Here is a 21,947-nt window from a genome sequence, read left to right as displayed (position 1 = left end):
TGCCATCTGCAAACCTTTTCCATTTACCCAGGCTTTTTGTAGGACAGTGCTGATATTACTGCGTGGTCTTGTTTTAAAATGACCTGCTGCTAGTTTGTCTGTTTTTATGGACTGTGTGATGCCCCAGATTGTTTCTTTATTGTTTCATGCATCACGTTGAGTACTTTATTGTAGATCTGTGACTGAAACTTTTTTTTTTTAACAGCAAATGGGATTGAACATAATATTAGCCTGGTGAACGTGGGTTCAGAGTGATTCTTCCACATCTGTGCAAGAGGCACTTGTATACTGTGTATATTGCAGCCATTATCCCACATATTCCTATGTACCAAGTCTACTGCATATGTGAAGGCAAAGACAGAATTCTAATAAATATCTGAAAGTTCTTTGGTATTATCTCTGAAAATGTGCTGAATGTTTTGCATTACCAGCCCTTGTGGCCTGATGGACCAAGACCATGTTTTGATGTTAAGTAACAGCGCTGTGTAAAGAGCGGTCCTCACAGTTGCTTTTCACTTCTTAAAAATCTCTGTAGCTTCATTGTCTGAGGAAGGAGAGGGTGACATAAGGCACATAATAAACTGATGGACAGACCAGGGAGACTGGTGGGTTGGTGAGAGAAAGAGGTCTCAGGGTGCCCAGAAAGTGTGGCTGCTAATGAGGTGTAGATGCACAGTGTCACATCTGTTTGTTAATTAATTGACACTGTGGAAGCTTTCACAGTGAAAGCTTTGAACACTATAGAAAGGAAGAGGTGCTATTTGATGTGTATTGGGAGCAGAAGGGAGTTTGCAACCGGAATGTGTAAATGCAGGCAAGGAAGGAAGAACAATCGAAAAGGAGAAGATGGTCTTTGTGGTTGAGGCACAAACCTAGATGTCAGGAGACCTTGGCTGAAGCATTTACTAGGTCTCTGATTTATTGTTTGATCCTGGGAAAATTAGTTCACCTCTGACTTCGTTTTTCCATTTCTAAAGTGGTGCATTAATTTCTAGCTTGGCATCTTATGCATGTATTGCTATATCTGAGCTCCAGTAGCTCACTAGAGGATTGAGAGGATACGTTTGTTCATGTTTTGTAAAAGCAATTAAAGAGTTCTTTTTAAATGGTCAGCGCTTAGGAAGCTTGATGGATTAGGAGTATATTGCTCTGTGAATATATTTAAGTCATCAGGAAAACTAATGTGGCATTTTTGTTTACCTTTTCCTACGGAGGTGCAGCTGCTGCTGTTGCTTGGGGCTAGAGAATCCATTTCTCTGAGATAGACTACAGAGCAGAGGATGACTTTGACATAGTGAGTGAATATAGTAATGGGGAAACCAGCTAAGGTGACATTGGTTTCTTTCATTATATATGGTAGGAAGACTCTTGAGGTGGTGCTACACTAGCCAATGGCTGTAAATAAATGCAACTTACCCATTCCCTTCTCTTTCACACTTGTGAAAGATTGTGCCATACCCTAACTTCATAATACATTCTCTGGCAGAAGGGCATTGGGTGCTGTATCCCACCAAAATCACTTTCTTGACCAAGCTCACTGATAGCTACCAAGCATAGATTGAATCTTTCTCTTCTGCAGAAATGAATCCTGAGAGACACCTGAAGTCCCTGGATACATCTTTCCCATGCTGCACCGCAAGTGATGGTTTGGCTTCCAGTCTTGATTACTCATATAGACTTTTCAGCGCCTTTCTCTATCCCTGGATTTCCCAAGTACTCCACTAGAGTGCTTTAATCTGGTGATGTACACGGTCTAGAGCAAAACACTGTCTGAATCAAAGTCTGTGGTTACAAAACATATGCTGCCGATATCTGCACTTGGGTTGGAGCCCAAAGAAGCAGCAAGTGCCGTCCTGCCAGTATCCATACTAAGGGAAGGCACTTCCTGGGCACCTGATCTCTGTAACAGCTGCACCACTGTTGAGTACACTTTGATACTAGCAACTGGATAGGTAGATTCAGTGACGTCTCCTTCACTGAACACCCTTTTGAAAAGTTCCAGAGCTGTGGGTGTACACACATGCATGTGTTCACACCGAGATGTATTTGCAAGTATTCATTAGAACGCATATTCGCCTAGCCAGATACCTAGGCACACATTCCTAAAATAATTCCCACATTCATAGGCGCTATTACTCACCTGCCTGTATTGCGCACACACACATGGACATACACAGCCAGACTCCTACAACATAAAGGTTTCCAATATAGCCGATACACGGTGGCCCAATTGCTGGCAAATGCACAGTGTTATTGTGTGGGCCTTGAAAGCCCCTGCGCTTTATTCTCTGCTGACTGAATGGCAGCTGCGGGTAATAATAGCACAATATTTAAAAAGCCAACATTATAGGGGCATTTACAGCCCACTGAGAGAGCGAAATCTCAGTGTGGCTGAGCCGTGTCTCTAGTGATCCTTCATTCTTCCTGCTTGATAAGGAAATGACGGGCAGCTCTAGAGAAACGGCCACCGCGGCGCACATGAAAGGGGGAGCAAGTTGTCTGGACCAACGCCACAGTAAGTGGAGTGGGACAAATGAAAAAGGCTTTCTGAATCAAATAGCTGCCTTGTCCTCTTTGTGTTGGGTAGGTTGCTTTGCAGGGAGGGTGGCACTATTCTGATTATTTTCTTTGCAGACCAATGAAAAAGCAGAGACTTGCTTATTCCAATGCCGTCAGCCTTGATTGCTGTAATTCAAGGCCTCCTGCCGAGAGCCCCCAGTTAGTAACACTGGGGGTGGGTTTGGAAACCAAGGAGATCCATTCAAGGCCATCCTTGAACTTGCCTTTACAAGCAGGTGGTGGGAACGGAGCTTCGGACTTTGCCAAATAGTGTAACATCCTTCTTCTCTTCTCTTCCCTTCTCACAGTGATTTCTGGTACATTTATAGAGATCTGTTGTAAATACTCACTCACTCAATATTCTGAACTTATCTGCAGCACTGACACTCCCTGTGTCCTTTTTATTCCCATTTTACAGATGAGAAGCTATGGCAAAGTGACTTATTTCCCAGTGAGTTCAAGGCAAAGCTTAGATTGATTCTAGCACTGTTGCAGTTTGCTGAATCGCAAATGCCGAGTTTTCCGTTGGATGCATTTGTAGGATTTGGATCCATTTTAGGTTCTTCTCAAGCTTTTCCTCTAAAACGCCTATCAGAACGAAATGAGGAATGACGGGAAGAGATCTCTTTGCAACTATAGATATTCTTCTTTGGCGATCACTCGTAGCCGAGTAAGATTGTCTTCCATAAACACGGATTTTAACAATGAGTCCGTTAAGTGACATGCATGCACACACTTCAGAAGGGTATTTCAGTATCAGTTGTCAACACTACTATTGTGGTGTGATCCAAAGACTGGGTAAGAATGCAGGAGAATGCTGAGACTTCCAGCGATAGAAGCTAATTGACTTGAAGTAAGGGGGGGGGAGGGAGTTGCATTAGTTAACAAGGGTAATTTTTGCCTCATTTAATGATTAATGTACTCTTGAATTAACACAAAATTAGATCTTTCAAAACAATAAGTATTTTGAAGCCACATGCTTGCTTGCTTTATTCTTCAGCGTGGGAGTTAACATTCCCCATGTCATGTCACAAGACTGAATGGAAAACCGTCTGTGGAAGTTTCCATTCAGACACTCTATTCCACTTTTAGTAGCAGCGAACAGAAACAAGATTCTGAATGCCTCATCTTGTTTCAGTTTGGGAGTGTAACTAGCACTATCATTAGTCTTTTAAAAAGAAGCAGGAATTTCCAGGTGCCTATTCTCCTTGATGAAGGCAGTAGTTATATAAGTTAATGTAGGTATTTAGGCACAGGAGTGGAAGATTATTTAGATGAGAGGGGGGGGAAGTCAGTGCTTTCTTGCCCTTGGCTTCATTATCCTGCCTTCATTTTATCCATCAGAGCTTGTGAGGTTATTAAAATATCTAAATGTCTGCTTTCCTCTTTCCAATGGTTCAAGGTCAATATCAGCTGGTTGAAACAATTACATATTTTTAAAAGGTGTTTTAAAACACAGATTAAAAAATATGGGCAAGGCCACACAATAACTACATCAACATCATTTTTGTGCTGATTCTCCTTGTCCCGCCCAGGGCGGGGAAAATACTTGATCTAAAGGAGGAATTTCAGCTCCTCCTAAACAGTCTAAATTTGCTTGCATTTCACTTCTGAGACATTTTCCAGAGTGAGTGGGTGAATTGCATTTTTCATTTGTTCTCGTTTAATCTTATCACTTGTTCTGATTGTCCCTGTATCTTGCTCAAAGAAAAGTCTTCACCCACAAGTATGTAGTCAAGGACAGAAATGAAGCAGGCATATCTTGTCAGATTGTGATATGAACACCAGACAACACAGCTCAAGATGAAACTGCGGGGCTAGAAGAGAAGGTTGCACTCCTGTATACTTGGAAATGAAATGTGATCACTGCTGATCGCTTTCATGTGGTGTTGATGCTGATGTTGCCTTGCTGAACTCGCCCAGTTGTACAAGTTGAATTTGATTTTGTTTTGCTTAATGCAAGTTTGCCTATGCATATGATATTGGTCTGTTCACTCTTTCCAGTGCTCTTGCCCCCCATGTGTTGTGCGCCACCCCAATCTTTGAGCAGTGTAAGGTTCCAAGCACTTACCCAAGGTTTGGCTTCCTTGGAATGAGGGACAGCAGAGAATGTGACGTCTTTTAGGATTTATTGTTATTTACACATGGATAGTGTAATTTGTGAGTTCGGATCTCTCACACCAAAAATCAAGTTGTTGTTGTTGTTTAGTCGTTTAGTCGTGTCCGACTCTTCGTGACCCCATGGACCAGAGCACGCCAGGCACTTCTGTCCTCCACTGCCTCCCGCAGTTTGATCAAACTCATGCTGGTAGCTTCAAGAACACCATCCAACCATCTCATCCTCTGTCGTCCCCTTCTCCTTGTGCCCTCCATCTTTCCCAACATCAGGGTCTTTTCCAGGGAGTCTTCTCTTCTCATGAGGTGGCCAAAGTATTGGAGCCTCAGCTTCACAATCTGTCCTTCCAGTGAGCACGCAGGGCTGATTTCCTTAAGAATGGATACGTTTGATCTTCTTGCAGTCCATGGGACTCTCAAGAGTCTCCTCCAGCACCATAATTCAAAAGCATCAATTCTTCGGCGATCAGCCTTCTTTATGGTCCAGCTCTCACTTCCATACATCACTACTGGGAAAACCATAGCTTTTACTATACGGACCTTTGTTGGCAAGGTGATGTCTCTACTTTTTAAGATGCTGTCTAGGTTTGTCATTGCTTTTCTCCCAAGAAGCAGGCGTCTTTTAATTTTGTGACTGCTGTCACCATCTGCAGTGATCATGGAGCCCAAGAAAGTAAAATCTCTTACTGCCTCCTTTTCTTCCCCTTCTATTTGCCAGGAGGTGATGGGACCAGTGGCCATGATCTTCGTTTTTTTGATGTTGAGCTTCAGACCATATTTTGCGCTCTCCTCTTTCACCCTCAATAAAAGATTCTTTAATTCCTCCTCACTTTCTGCCATCAAGGTTGTGTCATCTGCATATCTGAGGTTGTTGATATTACTTCCGGCAATCTTAATTCCGGCTTCGGATTCATCCAGCCCAGCCTTTCGCGTGATGAATTCTGCATATAAGTTAAATAAGCAGGGAGACAATATGCAGCCTTGTCATACTCCTTTCCCAATTTTGAACCAATCAGTTGTTCCATATCCAGTTCTAACTGTAGCTTCTTGTCCCACATAGAGATTTCTCAGGAGACAGATGAGGTGATCAGGCACTCCCATTTCTTTAAGAACTTGCCATAGTTTGCTGTGGTCGACACAGTCAAAGGCTTTTGCATAGTCAATGAAGCAGAAGTACATGTCTTTCTGGAACTTTCTAGCTTTCTCCATAATCCAGCGCATGTTTGCAATTTGGTCTCTGGTTCCTCTGCCTCTTCTAAATCCAGCTTGCACTTCTGGGAGTTCTCGGTCCACATACTGCTTGAGCCTTCCTTGTAGAATTTTAAGCATAACCTTGCTAGCGTGTGAAATGAGTGAAATTGTGCGGTAGTTGGAGCATTCTTTGGCACTGCCCTTCTTTGGGATTGGGATGTAGACTGATCTTCTCCAATCCTCTGGCCACTGCTGAGTTTTCCAAACTTGATGGCATATTGAGTGTAGCACCTTAACAGCATCATCTTTAAAAATTTTAAATAGTTCAGCTGGAATACCATCACTTCCACTGGCCTTGTTATTTGCAGTGCTTTCTAAGGCTTTCTAAAATCAAGTTAAATCACACCAAAGTCACCTTTAGTCTTCTATCTTGATTCAGTTATCAATGAAGAACCCTCCCCCCCCCAAAAAAAAACCCTTGTGCTGAGTTTGGCAACGATATATTGAGTGGCGTTCAAACCTATGCAAAATACTGAGTGAAACCACGCCAAAGTCACATTTTAGTCAGCCATCTCTCTTTTCATAAAAAACACCTTTATTAATTTTTAAAATAAAGACAAAATGCAAGCAACATCAAACATACTGATACAAAAGGGGGGAAAGGAAAACTACCAGGGATAGAAGGGAGGGGAAGGAGAGGGAATATAAAACCCTACATGAATTCATGTGATGCATCTTTTTTAAATAAATAAATCACAATCCAAGGCATTGAGAAATCACTTCATTCTAATCTTCTAAAATATATCCCTTCCACAAGCTTAATTGAACCACTGGGGGCCTACGTTCCATTTCTCTTGTATTGACATATATCAAAAATTTACACCAAATAGCATAAAAATGATCTGATTTAGATTCTCCCCTAGTTACTTGTCTTTGATGTGAGAGATGTTCAATGAGAGCTACATCCCAGACTGTACCAAATCCAATAATCAACCGAGGGAGATTAGCAAGATTTCCATTGACTGGCTATAGTCAGTCAGCCATCTTGATTCAAAATAGTAAATGGCATTGAAACGGTGACAGAGATCCCCTAGACTACATGTGTGAGTGCCAGAAACTCATTAGCAGGCCCAGTCACAATGACATTCCTCATCCAATTGTAATTTACCTGGAGAGGAAGATGAGCTTTCCCCTCCCCCCATTGTTAAGGCATTGTTCCAATGTGCACCACAGCCACATGGGATTGCACCATTGGGACATGGCTCCCATACTGCCAGAGAAAGGTCTTTGTCAGTAGTTTTAAGTTGTTAAATACTTTCTAGAAAACTGAGTGGGAAAATATTAAGCATTCTAGGTAAGCGGTGCTTTAGGAATGGCAGGGATGCAGAAAGGATGAATCGAAAACTGACTGTGGGGCCTGTTTTTTGGTAGAGACTTTCAATCAGTAGCATTGATATATTCCCAGCTGACAACTTCCTTGCCTCCCTCCCTTCTCTCTGCCTCTGGGGCTCTTGGTTCAGTATGACTTGGTTCCAAAGAAACAATACTTTTCTGGCAGATAACTGGACACCCAAGCAGTTGTGCTGGTATCTATCACAAACAGACATATGCTGCATAGTGAAGGAAATTACAAGAAGCAACTAGTACCATTTGTCAAAAAAAGGAGGAAGAAAAATCTTTCCAAGCCAGGTCCAGAAGATACAAATGCAGCACATTTATAAAAACTGTGGGTTGTTGTTTTTAAAGAAGTCTTTCTTTGTGTATTTTAAACTGTTCAAACTAAGCAACTAACCTCCGGTCTTGTTTCTAAAAGACTGCTCCTAGACTAATGGCTGCCAGTTTCTACCAAGTCATGCTTCTCTAATTAGTGGCTTGAAATCAAGGAAAAGAGGAGATGACTATGAGTGATTACTTACCTGCATGGTTGATCCAAGCAGTTGGGGAAGGTAATATGCTACAAAACTAGGGATGTCTTCTGCTCCATCAGGTGTATTCAGTGGGTCTGCCCAAGACAGTAGGGTCCAAGGAAGCGAAGACCGCACACAAGGAAGTGAAGACCCTCTCTTGTGCAGGGTCAGGCATGAGTAACTGGTCGGAGTCCAAAACGTGATCCAAGGGTAGCAGCTGAAGATCCAGGGGTTGGCAATGGAGGTGAAGTGAGTAAGGGAGCTGTGTAGTTGCAGCAACTGGCAAGCTCAAAGTAAGGACTGACATAGCCTGTCCTCCCAAGCCACACATAATCCCAGCTGCCGATGTTTAAGGATGATTTGAGAGACCTTCCTCATAAGGAGTCTTTTGCTCAGTTGCATGTCAACTTTGGGCTCTTAGGTCCATACTTTGTTGTGGGCCAGCAACCCAAGCTTGAGCCTTTCGCTCAAGTGAGTTTCTTGGCCAAGTAAGGATTTGAACCTTGGTTTGCCAGTTCCTAGCCCAACACTCTAACCACTACGCAACACTCTATGCACAGTATGCTCTCAAGGGCCAGGGGATGGCTTAACCTATCCACTGACTGCCCCAGGGGCTCTTTGCCTTACACTTGGACTCAAACCCATCCCAGTGGTCCCTTAAAGCAGCCCTGGGGAGACTCTTCCTCCCTGGACTAGGCTGGTGACATGGACTCTACCTGCCCCCCAAGTCTTCAGTCAGTGGAAGGTCCAGTTCATCCTTCAAGGAGTCAGTGTCCAGGTCTAGGCTGGGCATGAGAGGCTGGAATAACTGCAAGTGGAATAAGAGGTGTTAGTGCTGGGAAGAAGCTTGGGGGTCCTTGTATGTTTTGAGAAAACAGAGAACTGGTTATCTTGCTGTAGGTTTGGCACTGCATTCTCTCCCATTTGCTTAGCATTTTATTCAAGGCTGCCTCCCTGCCTCCCCTTCTCTTTCTGTCTCCATTATTATTTTTAGTTGTATTGCATATGATTGCACGTAAGTGGTTCGTTATTCACCACAGAAAAGAAATTTGCACCTGTATCGAGGAGTGGAAACTAGTTGTTCTCTGCAATGGCTAGGGTCTTTGTGAGAGGACTGTGTGATTATATTGTGGATTGTGAATATGTTTCTTCCCATCTTCCTGCACTGTAGAAGCTGCTGCTTACTGTTCATTTTCATTTAGATGGTTCTCTTCTTGCGTTAGGTACTTTACAATCCTTCTTGTTCATCCTTCATAGTAAGCCATTAAAATTGTCGTTTTGCACTTTGGTGTCAGATGCAGGGACTGGCCTCCTGAGCCTCTGGCCTGGCTCTGACTTAAACCTGTCGCTTTCTCCTTGTCTGTCATTGCTCTTTGGCATTAGAAGAAATTGCCTTATTCAGAAGGTGGAAACTGTGCCTACTTACTTTTAAGAGATATTGGGCATTTTTCAATCATGCCTGATTTGGAAAGTACATGCAAATGTGATGATGATGATGAGAGAAGGCCAGTGAAAGAACTCCAGGAACAGCTTCAAAGTTCAAAAGGCTTCTTTCAAAGACGTATCCATGTCATAACTCACGTATCTCCAGACATTTGGTGTGACTTTTCGTAGTGCACCCGTATCTTTAAAAAGAAACTCTACATGTCAAAATCTTTACTGAGAGACATTTGTTTCAGAAGTGTAGCTTGTGCGTTTCTTCATAAAGAGAGGGTGTTTAATCTTAGCACTAACCCAGTTTGTCATCTTGCTCACATCGTAATCCTGACAGCATCAGTCTGCTGCAGTCCTGTCCTAGGCTGGCTCTGCTCTCTCAGGGCATGTCAGGCAGGAAGTTGGAGCACTGGCAGGCAGAGCCGTTTGACTCACGTTCCCTTTCTATTTTTATGCTGTTCTTCTGTGTTTGGGGTATGTCAGATTGGGTGGGGGAAATGTGCTTAAGCAGTTCAATTGCTAGGCCTGTGGAGCTGAATGAAGATTTCAACAGTGGCCTGATGTAGTTAAGTCCACTTAGAGAAAACGTTTGTTCTGGTGGCTTCGCTTCATACAATATGTAAATTCACCCAAAGGGCAGAGCCTGGGGCTGCCATCTTGCTCATATTGACGGTCCTCTTTCTTGGGTACCTACAGATGGATGATCTCTCTCAGATTCATATTGCTTCCACATTTGCCGGCACGCTCCCTTTCTGCCAAGGAGGAGAGAGCGAGCAACATCAGCACCTGTAGGCACGAGATGAATACGGCTATCATACAAATAAAATTACTGGCTGCCGAATGGCAACAGCTTAATGAAAATGTGAACTGTTAAACAAATAAAGGCAGTCGAGCTCATAATACTTCTGGGTGAAATTTCACTATATCACGGAGCAGAAATAGAATTAGGAACATCTTCCAAGGATATTCCTCTTCGAGACTCTCTCTTCCCCATCCCCCACCCCCGCTGCCAGAGCCAGTGCATTCACTAGATGAGTTTGAAGAGCAAAAAGGACTGGTCTTGCTTCAAGGTTCAGAAATTTAAATGAAGCAAGAGCCAAGAAACGAAACACATGAGACTTTCAAATATGTTTACACAGAGACTAACTGAGCAGACTAGCAAATGTAACAGGGTAACTCAAATGTAATAGGGGAAGAGTTTTTAAAGGACTATTTAAAGTGATTCTAATATTTTCTTCCACTGTTGCTACTACATAATGAATTCAGGACTTGGGATCTAGAATTTGTGGGGGTGGGAGTCCCATTTCCATTTATTTTTACATGTGCCTCCTTACTTTCATGTAAATGAGGGCATGGAGGAAAAGGGGAAGCCAGTTCAAGACTGCTGCCTCTGTCCCTTGTAGCCCTGCTCCTACTCAGGAAGATGAGCAGGAGAAGGCCCTTGATATACAACATTCAGGTGGAGACACACATTGCCTTCCCATCCACACAGAACCTTCTGGATATCGGCACACACCCCAGAGGACAAATACAGGGATTCATTATGGCCATCAGGCAGCGAGGATGAGTGCACTAGCTTTGCTACCCTTCATTGGTTAAGGAAGCACTCCCCACTTCAGACAGTTGTCGTCCAACTTGAATGCTTCTAGGTCTTTGGAAGGCCACCATCTTCCAGTCTCCATTTTCTGAAGCTGCAAACACCTGTGTGAACAGACACAGAGAAAGATGGCATGTGTAGTATTTTGTACACCCACTATTTCTGCTTTCCCTTTTATCTGTAACTTATTTTAGGTTACATTTTGTATAAATGGGGTTCTGTTGTGCTGCTGGTTGAATTTCTGTTGGTTTTCACTTTTGGAAAGGAGGTTATTCTTTCATTGTTGCTGCTAGCAGAGTTCTTAGTCATAAACACTACTAAAGCCCATTTTAATCCCCTTAAAACTAGAGTGGAATCTGTGCAGGTTTTCATTATTCCACTTTAGAAAACATCATGTACCAACTGGATTCCTTTATCCCTCCTGGGGTCCAGGAGGACTCGGAAAAGAGTAGAGGTTAATCCAGTTGCACCAGGAAGGTATAGTCAAAGTTTTCTCTTCTGCTTTATAAACTATTTCTATTCCAGTGAGCTAGGTGGTGGTGGTGTTTATGTTGTGCATTTGCAGAAGAATGTGGAATAGTTCAGGCAACTTATTTATTGAGCATTCAGCCTGATTTGCTTGCACAAAGCTTACAGAGCTTAGATCCTGCCTTTATTGAACATTGATTCTGATTTGTTTGCAGGGCGTTAATATGACAGTGAGCATTCATCCTGCACCCTGATTTGCTTGCAGGGTGTTTACATGTCATTTATGCATCCTACAGTTTTCATTGTGTTTCCTCTTTCCTTTCCAAAACACAGAAATTCCAAATTCTTTTTTTTTTTTAAGTGCAGTAGTAGTGGATGAGCTGGACCAGTGTCTTGCCTCAGTAGTGGATTAGATGAGAGCCAATAAACTGAAGCTCCATCCAGATAAAACACGAGGCACTGTTAGTGGGTGGTTCCCTAGACCGGATAGGTGGACGATTGCTTGCTCTCAAGGGGGTTACACACCCTCTTAAGGAGCAGGTACGTAGCTTGAGGGTGCTCCTGGGTACACTCCTGTCACTTGAGGCCCAGGTGGCCTTGTTGGCGCAGAGTGCCTTCTGCCAGCTTCAGCCAGTGGTCTAGCTACTCCCCTATCTGGACAGAGATAGCCTAATTTCTGTAATCTCTAGGTTAGATTACTGCAGTGCATTATACGTGGGGCTGCCTCTAAAGACAGTTCAGAAACGATTTTGTACATTTGATGCAAAATGCAATGGCCAGATTGCTCACTAGAACAAAACGGTTTGAGCTTAAACACCAATCCTGGCACAACTGCACTGGCTGCCGATTAGTTTCCAGGCCCAGTTCAGAGTGCTGCTGCTCACCTATAAAGCCTTACACAGCTCACGACCTCAGTACCTTAAGGACCGCCTCTCCCCATAGAAACTGACCCGGACCTTGTGCTTGTCATCTGACACCCTTCTCTATGTCTCCCCTATCAGAGAGATCCAGAGGGTGGCAACAAGAGAATGGGCCTTTTCAGTGGTGGCTCCATGCTAGTGGATGGTGCTTACCTGGCACCATCATTACATGTCTTTAGACACCAGGCAAAAGGATTCCTCTTTACCCATGCCTATGGTGGGTAAAGAGGAATAAAGTGTGGGGGAGAAGACTGTTATTATTAAGATTATTTTACTATTGGGCTGTCTGCAAGTATACTTTTTACTATGTTTTTATCATTAATGCTTTGTAATGTGATTCTATCGTTGTACACCGCCCTGAGATCTTTTGATAAAGGGCAGTATATAAATTGAAATATTAAATAAATAAATAAATAAATAAATAAATAAATAAATAAATAAATAAATATTTTTTTTGTTATACTAGCAAGGCTGAACCCTGTAACCCACTTATCAAGATTCAACTAACCTGCCACACCAGTAGAAATCAGTGCAAGATACAGTGCTCCCACTAACACAATGAGGCTTTTTGCCCCTCCTCCCACGGACCCCCAAACCTCCCCCAAATCCACTCTGGACGGTCAAGATAACCCCCAGAACAGTGAACAGGAGGAGGAGAGAGGAGATAATTCTGTCCAGCAAGCAGAAATGCTTGTGCTGACAGATCAGTGAGAAAAATGTGCCCTTGAATTCTTCCAGTAAAGTTCTTTGCAACTGGTGTGGACAAGAGAAGGAGATTTCAGTACCTATTCTTGTTTGGCTCTGGGCTCATGGGTTGACCTTGGGCTTTTATTACAATTGTAAAATAAAAACATTGATGTCCTACCACACAGGGTTGTGTAAGTAGTTTGTACATTGAAAATGCTAAAGAATCCCTTGCTGCTCTTTAAAAGTGGGAACATGTGGAATATGGATTTGTAAGAGAAACAGTTTCACTGTTTTATTTTTTGTAAATAATAATAATAAAATCCACTGCTCGACATAGGTGAGATCTTCACGCTATTGTAGCCTGGGGGTGGGGGGGGGCCTTTCATTTAATGGTGAAAGCAAGATTAAATGCAATTAACATTAATTTAGCAAAAAACAGCCTTAGTATTGATGCCAATGTTAATTAGCAGTCATCTTCTCAGTGGTGACCCGTTGCAGAATTATGTTCATTCTTTTCTTCCCCAGTGCTTTCCAGCTTACGTCCATAATAGAGGTTTTGTTCATTACAATGAGTCATTGGAAGAGGCCACTTTGGGAGAGAACTGGGGTCCAGGCTTGGGTGTCTTTCTTTAACAGTTTTCCAGAATTGCGGAGGCTCGCAATTGGTGAAAAACACTTCCTATGAATGGGCTAATGATTTAGGCTCTCTCTGGGTGATAACGGTGATCAGAGCAATTGTCCCAGGTAAATCAATATGTTATAATGCATGAACAAACAGGTGAGGCTCAGAATAGCTAAAGATTAGCAGATGATGTGAATTTTTCTGTAAAGTACAGGTGACAAGGAAACGGTATTGCTCTAGTCTTTTTATGCCCCAGAGCAAGTGAAAGCAGTAGGGTGGGGAGACCCCCCCCCCTTGTTAAGTCACAGTGCATCCTGACTCATCTCTTATAACTGGTGTCCTCTATGCCATTTGGAACACAAAGAACCAATAGAACCAGCACCAGGTCCGGCTGGCGTTCTCCATCTAATTTGCTTGAGCTCCCATTTGTGGCCGGATGGACTAGAGGTTGCCTTGTGCTGAGAAGTTACAGTAAGAGTGAAAGTCAGCTCCCAGACTTCAGAGCAAGAGAATTGCATCCTTGCGTTGGGATGAGAGGGAGGTGGAAATCATTCTGTGGTGAACATGCACGCCATGTGCTGAAATAACAGCTATAAGGTATGTTGATTCTTTCACTTAAGAATGCCTCCAGGCGTCCAAATCACCACAACCTCAGGCAAAACAACATTCATGCATTTAGAGCAATCCATGCTTGACAAGACAAAGCCAAGACCTTTTGCATATTGCATGTCTGCTTGGATTCCGTTCTGTGATCCAAGTGATTTTATTTTTAACTGTAGGCCTCTCTGGGCTGGTTCTTGAGCCCAAACTGCCTTGCAAACAGTTGTCTACAGATTTCTACATGCTTTTTTTAAAAGTAAAAATTGGCTGAGGGAGCCTGTAATCTTAAATAGAGGACCAGTATGGTGAGGAAGGGTGTTTTCTAGCTAAAAATCACCCCAGAACTGCTTTTCTTTTTTGGGGAAAATGATAGGAAGAGCTGTATCTTTTTCCCTTGTAGGGGGGAAAGCAGCTGAGGGGCAATAGTGGGAAGGAAAATAATCAGGACCTCTCTCTGTTTCACCACAGACGAGTGTTCAAGAATCTTGTTCCTGTGGCTGCTTTAATTTTAATTTTTTTTATGTGTGAGTGGAATTTTGCACAGAACTGCACATTATGGATAGTTTAGCCCTCACTTGAGGCATTAAACATGCAGCCAGATTACATACCACTTCAGATTGCAGCCAGAGATTTAGCCTATAGAGCACCCCTCGATAGAAAACCTTTTGCAGCACACATGAAACTTGATACTAGAGAGAAGGCCACAGCCATACCGTTGATCAGAGGTCATCAGGAGAAACTTGGTCCAGTGGTGGAATACGTTCCTGTTGGCTCCACTTTCTACCTCCACACCTACCATGGTGCTCACAGTCCATCAGAGTTGGGCCAAGCTACCGCTGTATAGTGTTGCTCTGGTGTCTCATGTCGCTGGTATCTTTGAACAGAAGTAGGTTATCTGGAGTCTGCTCTGAGGGCATGCTGCATATGACCCTTAACTCCTTTGACTTTGCTCTGCAGGTGACTGTAGAAAACAAGACAGGGGACACACACACCTTGGCATACCTCAGCTGTCCTCTTTAATAGACAAACTTACCCTTGTAGTTTAGGAGGAGCAGAAGATCAGGGTGTGTGTGTGTTCGCTAATGCCTGGCTATGCCCCAGATCTATTTGGCAATCACCAGTGCAAACATGCACTTCCCTTTGGCCATTAATTTTGCTCTGGCAAGAACAAAGTTGCCCCTTCCAACAGTTGTTTCAGCTCTTGAGGATAGCTCTTAAGAAATCTCCACTGGCACCTTGCAATCTGGACTTAGGGTGGCTATGTGAATTGGCTTGCAGTGCTCACTTCTACTCCCTATGACTGCCCTATCAATCCTGTGGCAGGAATTCTGTATCATCATGCCTCTGGTTGTTTAGCATACCAGTCTCCTGTTTTAGTATCCCCTCCTGTCCCGTAGGCCCCCCTCCCTTTTTCCTGCTTTGTCTCCTTTAATCCCTCCTCGCAGGAAGCCAGTCTTGACTTTCTTATCCCCAAAGCCCTATGTTCCAATCTCTGCCTACTCTCCAGGGGATGCTGCAGGGTAGGTTGTGCCAACCCCGGCTAGCTTTCCTCCTTGAAAAGAAGAAGAAAAAAACCCCCCCTTGCCTCCTATTCAGATATAAGCTTATAATTCACATGCACACACCCCAATTCACTAAATAGCATTCCCTTTTTTGCAGGGGACCTACCCTCCCAAGAAAGCAGGGGTTATTCAGCTTACGATTAGCAGCTATCAAGGGGGGCGGATTTGTAAATGCTTGCGAGTGTGTCTGTTGGCTAGGAGAAGAAAGGTTAGCAGCACCGGAGAAGGAAAAGTAATTGTTCTACAGATCAAGTATAGCCTAGGGAAATTCTTCTTTTAAAAGTAGCATCAATCCTGCCCACTTAAGAGGCAAGTTGGCTCCATGGCCAGAGCCTCTTAAGCCCTTGACTGTTAAGGTAGCTGTTCGCCAGTCTTAATCATGGATTCTGTGGCTACTGTTTTTCATCAAAATGTAGGCAAGCATCTCTAGTTCATGCGACTGTGCCATGAAATAGTCTTCTGCCAAGAGCAATCCTTAACCACTAGCATGTTTGGCCATGGTGCCATGAGGCTACCCTCCTGACAGCAGCTTCGCTACTGCTCATCTGAACAGTGGGGGGGGGGTGAAGGTGGGCATCACACAGTCCACAAATGCTGGAGAAATAGCAGAGAACTTGGCAGTGTTGCGACAAGTTGCATGTCATCTTATTATGCCCTTCTACATGTATAATGTGCCTAATCCTGGGACGATTTTACATAATACTGTTCTGAAAGCAGCAGTACTCCATTGAGTTGAAGGATTTGTATGGAGGCTCCGCTGCTTTTTAGTAGCAAGCAAGGGAGAACAGTTGAAATTGTCACAACGGCCAGCTTGACAAGGTGTCCATTTGCATCTGTTGTCTGCAGGAGAAATAGCAAAAAAGCAAATTACACCTTCTCCAATAAAGCTGCTGGAGAAATGGCCTGCATTTTTCTTGATTGGTTTTTATTATTATATTACATTCCCAGGGCAGTTTACAAAATGAATATAAATTAAAATACAGAAACAAAAATAATATAAGCTAAAAGCCACAAAATCATAAAAGCAGCATAAAACAGCAGAATTAAATTTGCTTCTAAAATGCTTGGGATTTTTTAAAATGGTTTTTGACTGGCATGGAAGGACTATAAAGTAAGTGCCATGAAAGGGGAAGGGGACATGCTTGCACATGTAATGCTAATTTGGGGTTTAATATTATGTCTGAATTGTTGCCTCTTTCAGGGCAAAGCAGGTTGGGAATATTGTGTAACATAGCTCTTTGGAATCCTGGTAGGTTTTGTTATACTATTGAAGAAAGAGGTCTTCATTGCTGTTGAAATCAAGGAAAGGAGTTGGTTGTAGGGTGGATTCTTGACCCAATCTTCTCAGGATTGGTGAAATCAAAGCAAAAAGTTTGGACAAAGTCTTCATGCCATGCAGCTGCAGTCAACGTCACTTCAGTAGACTTTGTAGTTTGTAACAAGCCTTGAACTGAAAGCATTTCAGCTTCCAAGCAGTGCCGGTCTCATAACCTTCAGGAGCTCAACATGTATTTTTAGGGAGAGGGAAAGCAGCAATTATTCCTTCCATCCACAACATGTTGTGCTTAGAAGTAATTTTATCAAGCTTCCATCGGGAGCAGCTTCTACTGATTGATAGTGCCATGAACTGAAGCTTTTGTACACAGAAACCTTTTGGGATATGAGCTACAGATTAGGAAGTCAGGGGCTGACCTTGTTTTCATTCATCTTTAGGGACTGGTACTTGTTGTCTGATAATTCTGTGATGGAGTTGTGGTTTGTTTTTCACCGAATTGCATGTAAACTTCAACATATCTCATCACTAGATCTATACAGGCAGCTTTAAGTCAGAAAAAAATTATTTGTTGAGATGTGCCAGTTGATATTCTTTTTGCCTGAAATCTCTAAATATGCAAAAATCCCAATTGCTGTCACAAATTTAAAGGACAACATGTTTTCTTAAAAGGAAAACCAACAGATTTTGAGATTGCTCTTCCATAATCTTTTTGGAAGTCATTTCTTGCTACATGGTTCACTCAGCAGCTGAATAAGTAATGATGCACCTCTTCTTCTTCATTTCTCTTTTCTCAGGAACTGCTGGTCCACTTCGATTAAAGCCCAGCTGCTGGCAAAGTGCAGAAAGCAGGGGACCACAGAAGCTCTTAGAAGCCCAGCATTCTTTTGGAGTCATGCTGATGCAAATGAGTGCCTTCTGTCCATGGTGCTCCACAAAATCACCATGAATCCATATCCAGATGCCTGCATGTATCAGTCTTAATTGATGGATTTGGACTTGAGGGGGAAGGACCCTGGGTTTGGAGGGAAAGCTATGCTCTGCGTAATGTATGTTGCCACCATCATTATCTCTCTTCCACTGAGAGAAGAATTCCCATGAATAGATCTCGTTTCCGATGGGGGACATGAGTGATAAGTCTCCATTTTTTTATTAAAAAAAAAAGCCTGTTAAGTTTTTTGTTTCACTGTTACTCTGTATTTCATAAGACATTGCCTTTGTCCTTCAGAACAAGGAATCTAAGGAAATGTCAGAGCCTGTGTATATTGAGTTAATACTGACTCAAGCAGGTGTGATTGTATGTTTGACACTAACAGAGACATTCCTGCCTTCCCCTCTCAAGCTTCCTCCTAAGAACAATAAAAATGTGTTTAATGGCCGCTGTGTGCTGACAGTTGTTTTCTGATCCAAAAGTTTGGGAGTAACCCCCTTCTCTTCCCTCCTTTCCGCTGCCCCGACTGTCAGACTTGACCGCCTTCCAGTCATTGTCGAGAACTGAAACTCTTCCAGACACTGTTGGTAAATTAAAAATCTCATTTGTTTCATGCCAGGAGCTGGATGGATAGCTCTGGATTAGGTGGAGAAGTGCAGACGTCCTGGCTGGAAGAGAGAGCTAGGTGTGGCAAATCAAACAGCAGAAAGGCTCGACCCTGTTTCATGCAGCAGATCTTTGTACCCCTTGCAGCAACTTTCTCTGTGCTGCTTCCTTTCCCCTCCATGCTGCCTGTAAGAAGTTCAGAAATCGCTGGAGTAAAGCAACTTTCCTTCGCAGGAACCAAGACATTCCCAACAGTTTGGCAGTGAGTATCTCTAATCCAACCAGGCATAGCTAGACAGCTCTTACTAATGCCACTGCGTTCTCTTTTGTAACCACCCTTTCTAGCCTGTAGTACCTGTTTCTGGTGGCTTTAAGCTAGCTAATACATTGGTGGTAGCAGCTGGCATTTTGCCTGTCTCGAGAAACAATGGAGTGTACCTCCAGGGGAGAAGTCAAACCAAAGTGATCTTTCTGGGGCGCAAGCTTGGGCAATGTGTATGGAGGTCCTGGGCAGCGGTGGAGGAAGCCACTCAGGTGCCTGGGGTGGCGCGCCCAGGGGCAGGACACACCGCAGGGCCTCCAGAGTCTGCCTGCCTCCTCCCTCTCAGCCACCCTACAGCTGGGGGGGCAGCGGGCAGACTGGGCAGACTACATGGGTGCGCTGCAGGCCCTGCATTGAGTGCCACCCAGCATTTTGTAACACACACCCCTCAGTGGTGGCTCCCGGGGCGGACTGCACCCACCGCACCCCCCTTCCTCCGCCCCTGGTCCTGGGCTGCCCAGCCTTGCTGATGTGGCCCAAAGGAAAGCAGAGCAATACGTTTGGCACCAGCTTGGCTGCAGGAGTTACCAGAAGAAGGCGTACAAGTGTAGTAGATTCCTAGGGCTGCACCCCGAATACCCTGACTAGAGAGCAATCCCAATGGAACAAAGTAGGAAATGCTCCAGAGTAAACAGGAATATGGTTGCATTGTTAAAGCACCAAAAATAATGCAGCAGGTATTCTGGCACAGTGGGTGCAAATAAACTTGCCTCCATTCTTGGCGTGACTTGCTTATGAATACAAGCCACCCCATATATATATATAGCTGACGAGTGCTCACTCTTGCCCTGGGAACAGAAAGATGCCGTCCAATCCTATCTGGTCCTCTGTGCTAAGACAAGCCACCTGGACTGCATCATTTTTAATGAAAGCTGCATACCCTAACTAGGTGTGTGTGTGTTTGTTTAGGACAGGAGATTTAGGAACTTATCTCTTTTGGCCCCTGGAGCTGTAGTGATCTGTAGTCAACCCACTTGGAGCCCATGTCAGAGGTGGTCAAAGTGTAAAAATGGTGTGGCCAATTAAAATATATTCTTAAGGAACACATTTCAGGGAGGGGAGAGGTCACAAAAACTTACAGGTAGGACAGCAGGGGACCCACTGGAATGGTCAATAAGTACATTAATTTTTTTAAGACTAAAATGGTCACAATTTGGGATGGCCACTCCTGGTTTAGGATATTTTCAGACTGCTTTTCAGCACATATATTCTTTTATTTGCTTTTTTCTTTGAAAGTAAGAACATCGTTTTTTAAAAAAACTGTTCATCTTGAAGCTATCAAACAGGGTATGAGTATTTTAAATAATCTCATCATTAATCAGAAGCAGTAGCTACCCAAGAATATCAGAGCTCAATACCCAACATACACTGAAATTGATATTTTTTACCTCCTGCAGAAAATCGTGGGAGAGCCAAGCAGGCAATATGCAGAAAGGCACTCTGAAGCTCCAAAGCTCCAAAGACATTGGGACAATCTGGCTGCTTTTAGAGCCCATCCTGGCTTCAGAATAAGTTGGAGTTTTAAGCAGGACCACTCTGGCTCAACTTACAGCTTTGGAGCTGGGAAGTGTTTGTCCCTCCTGGTTTCCTAAAGTATGTTCACAAATTCCCCCACTTGTGATAGAGATAGAGGAAGAAATTTGGTTGGGAAAGTTGAGGGAAAAGATTGCAGCATCTTAGGAAATTATCTCCCACCCTGAAGGCAGCTACAGGCCTAGAGAGGGCAGAGAGGGGGAGAGGAGGGGACACAGCACAATCTGTGGAGCAGGGGCAGGGTACCTACTGATGGTGAGAAGGACCAGAGTAAAACGTGAGCCCAAAGAAGATTGGGGCAGAGACAAAGGTGGGTGAAGCAATCCCCTTTATTTCTATCTCTCTGGTACTTCCTTTCCCCTCGTTTAGCCCTCCTTGCGGCCCACGTTCAATTAAGCCGAGTGCATCATGAAACTGGGTCAAGGTCTGCAGGTTGCCCACCTGTGGCGTAGAGGAATGCTTGATTCAATATTCCGCTTTTCCAACAACACTGTTGGGAGGCAACGTCCCTTTGCAGCTCCCTCGCTTTAAAAAGGAGTTGCATCCCCTACCTTTGTCCCTCCCTGCCCAAGCCGGCTTTGACCTACAGTTTGCATTTTAGCAGCTGTAAATTGCAAGGATTAGGATGCCAGGGCTGCTTTATCTGGCTGCCTTTGACAATTTCCCCCTCAGGCAAGTGTAATACATTTTCCATGTTCTTTATATAATGAGCTTTATTTACCAAATTGGCAATTCCTCTGTTGAGAAATAACTGATTACAGCATTCAAGGAGCTGCTGTCATCTCAAGATATGCAGGTGTCTGTGGAACATAAACAGATGTGATCGTTCAGAAAATGAACCCAATTCAATAGAGTGGGGAGGAGGGGGCATGGGAGAGGAGTCTAATCTAGGTATAAAAACCTCAAATGTAGCCCAGTTCAGACTAAAAAAGGGCAAGGTGTGCCCAAAGCGCTCCACTGCCCCAGTCATGATCAGAGCATCAGCCTCCAAGGAACTCAGTGACACAGCCCCCTTCACTAAAGGGTTGCACATGCTCTCTGTCACCAAGGGCCTGGCTAATTGGAAATCTTGGAAGGGGAGTATAATTGAAATACAGTCAGCCTGAACAGAAACATGCTCAGTTAGGTTGCCTCTGCACGCAAAATTACAACAACATAGTACAAGTCTTGGATATGAAAGGGATACATCATGCGGAATCGGCACATAAACTAAAGGCCTCGGAAGGTTTTGTTAGTTCAATCCATCCTCAGTGTACTAACCCAGAAATGGCGAGGGGCATTCTCAAAACAGAGAGAGAGAGAGAAGTCACAAGTCCCTCTACCCTGCTGCACAACTCAGCTGCAGAGTGCATTGTTTGCACACATGCATATGATCCCAGCTTCAACATATTCAGCCAAAAGATTTTTTGTTTGTTTGCAGGGTTAGGAAAAAAATTCTGAAATATACTGTGTTCATCATAGGCCTGATTTATGTCTCACCCCCTAGACAAGCTATGTTGGTGGATACCGAGGACAAAGCCTTTAGCGCCCAGATAGTTGAATTAACACAAATTAATGGGAGGGCACCATTTAATTTTCCTCCTTGGCATTTAGTCTTTGGTGAATGCCTGGACCCCAGCT

At 43.7% G+C, this 21,947-nt stretch overlaps 1 protein-coding gene across 6 annotated transcripts in view; it reads left to right on the top strand.

Annotated features, from left to right (window-relative positions):
• The window catches only part of CHCHD6 (coiled-coil-helix-coiled-coil-helix domain containing 6), a 189,268-nt gene extending 170,954 nt beyond the window's left edge, over positions 1-18,314 (top strand). For 4 of the 6 annotated variants that reach the window (XM_083602804.1, XM_083602801.1, XM_083602805.1 and 1 more), the window contains one exon: positions 17,733-18,314. In XM_083602804.1, the coding sequence (XP_083458930.1) occupies positions 17,733-17,756 (24 nt within the window). In that variant the 3' untranslated portion in view covers positions 17,757-18,314. The remainder of the gene's footprint in view (positions 1-17,732) is intronic. The other 2 variants (XM_083602806.1, XM_083602803.1) reach the window with 1 other exon arrangement.
• The last annotated feature ends 3,633 nt before the right edge of the window (positions 18,315-21,947 follow it).

This window comes from Podarcis filfolensis (genome assembly GCF_964270895.1).
Source record: "Podarcis filfolensis genome assembly, chromosome: 2".
NCBI classification, from domain to species: domain Eukaryota; kingdom Metazoa; phylum Chordata; class Lepidosauria; order Squamata; family Lacertidae; genus Podarcis; species Podarcis filfolensis.
Note: the sequence above shows the minus strand (reverse complement) of the source record. Positions and strands in the feature narration are given on the sequence as shown.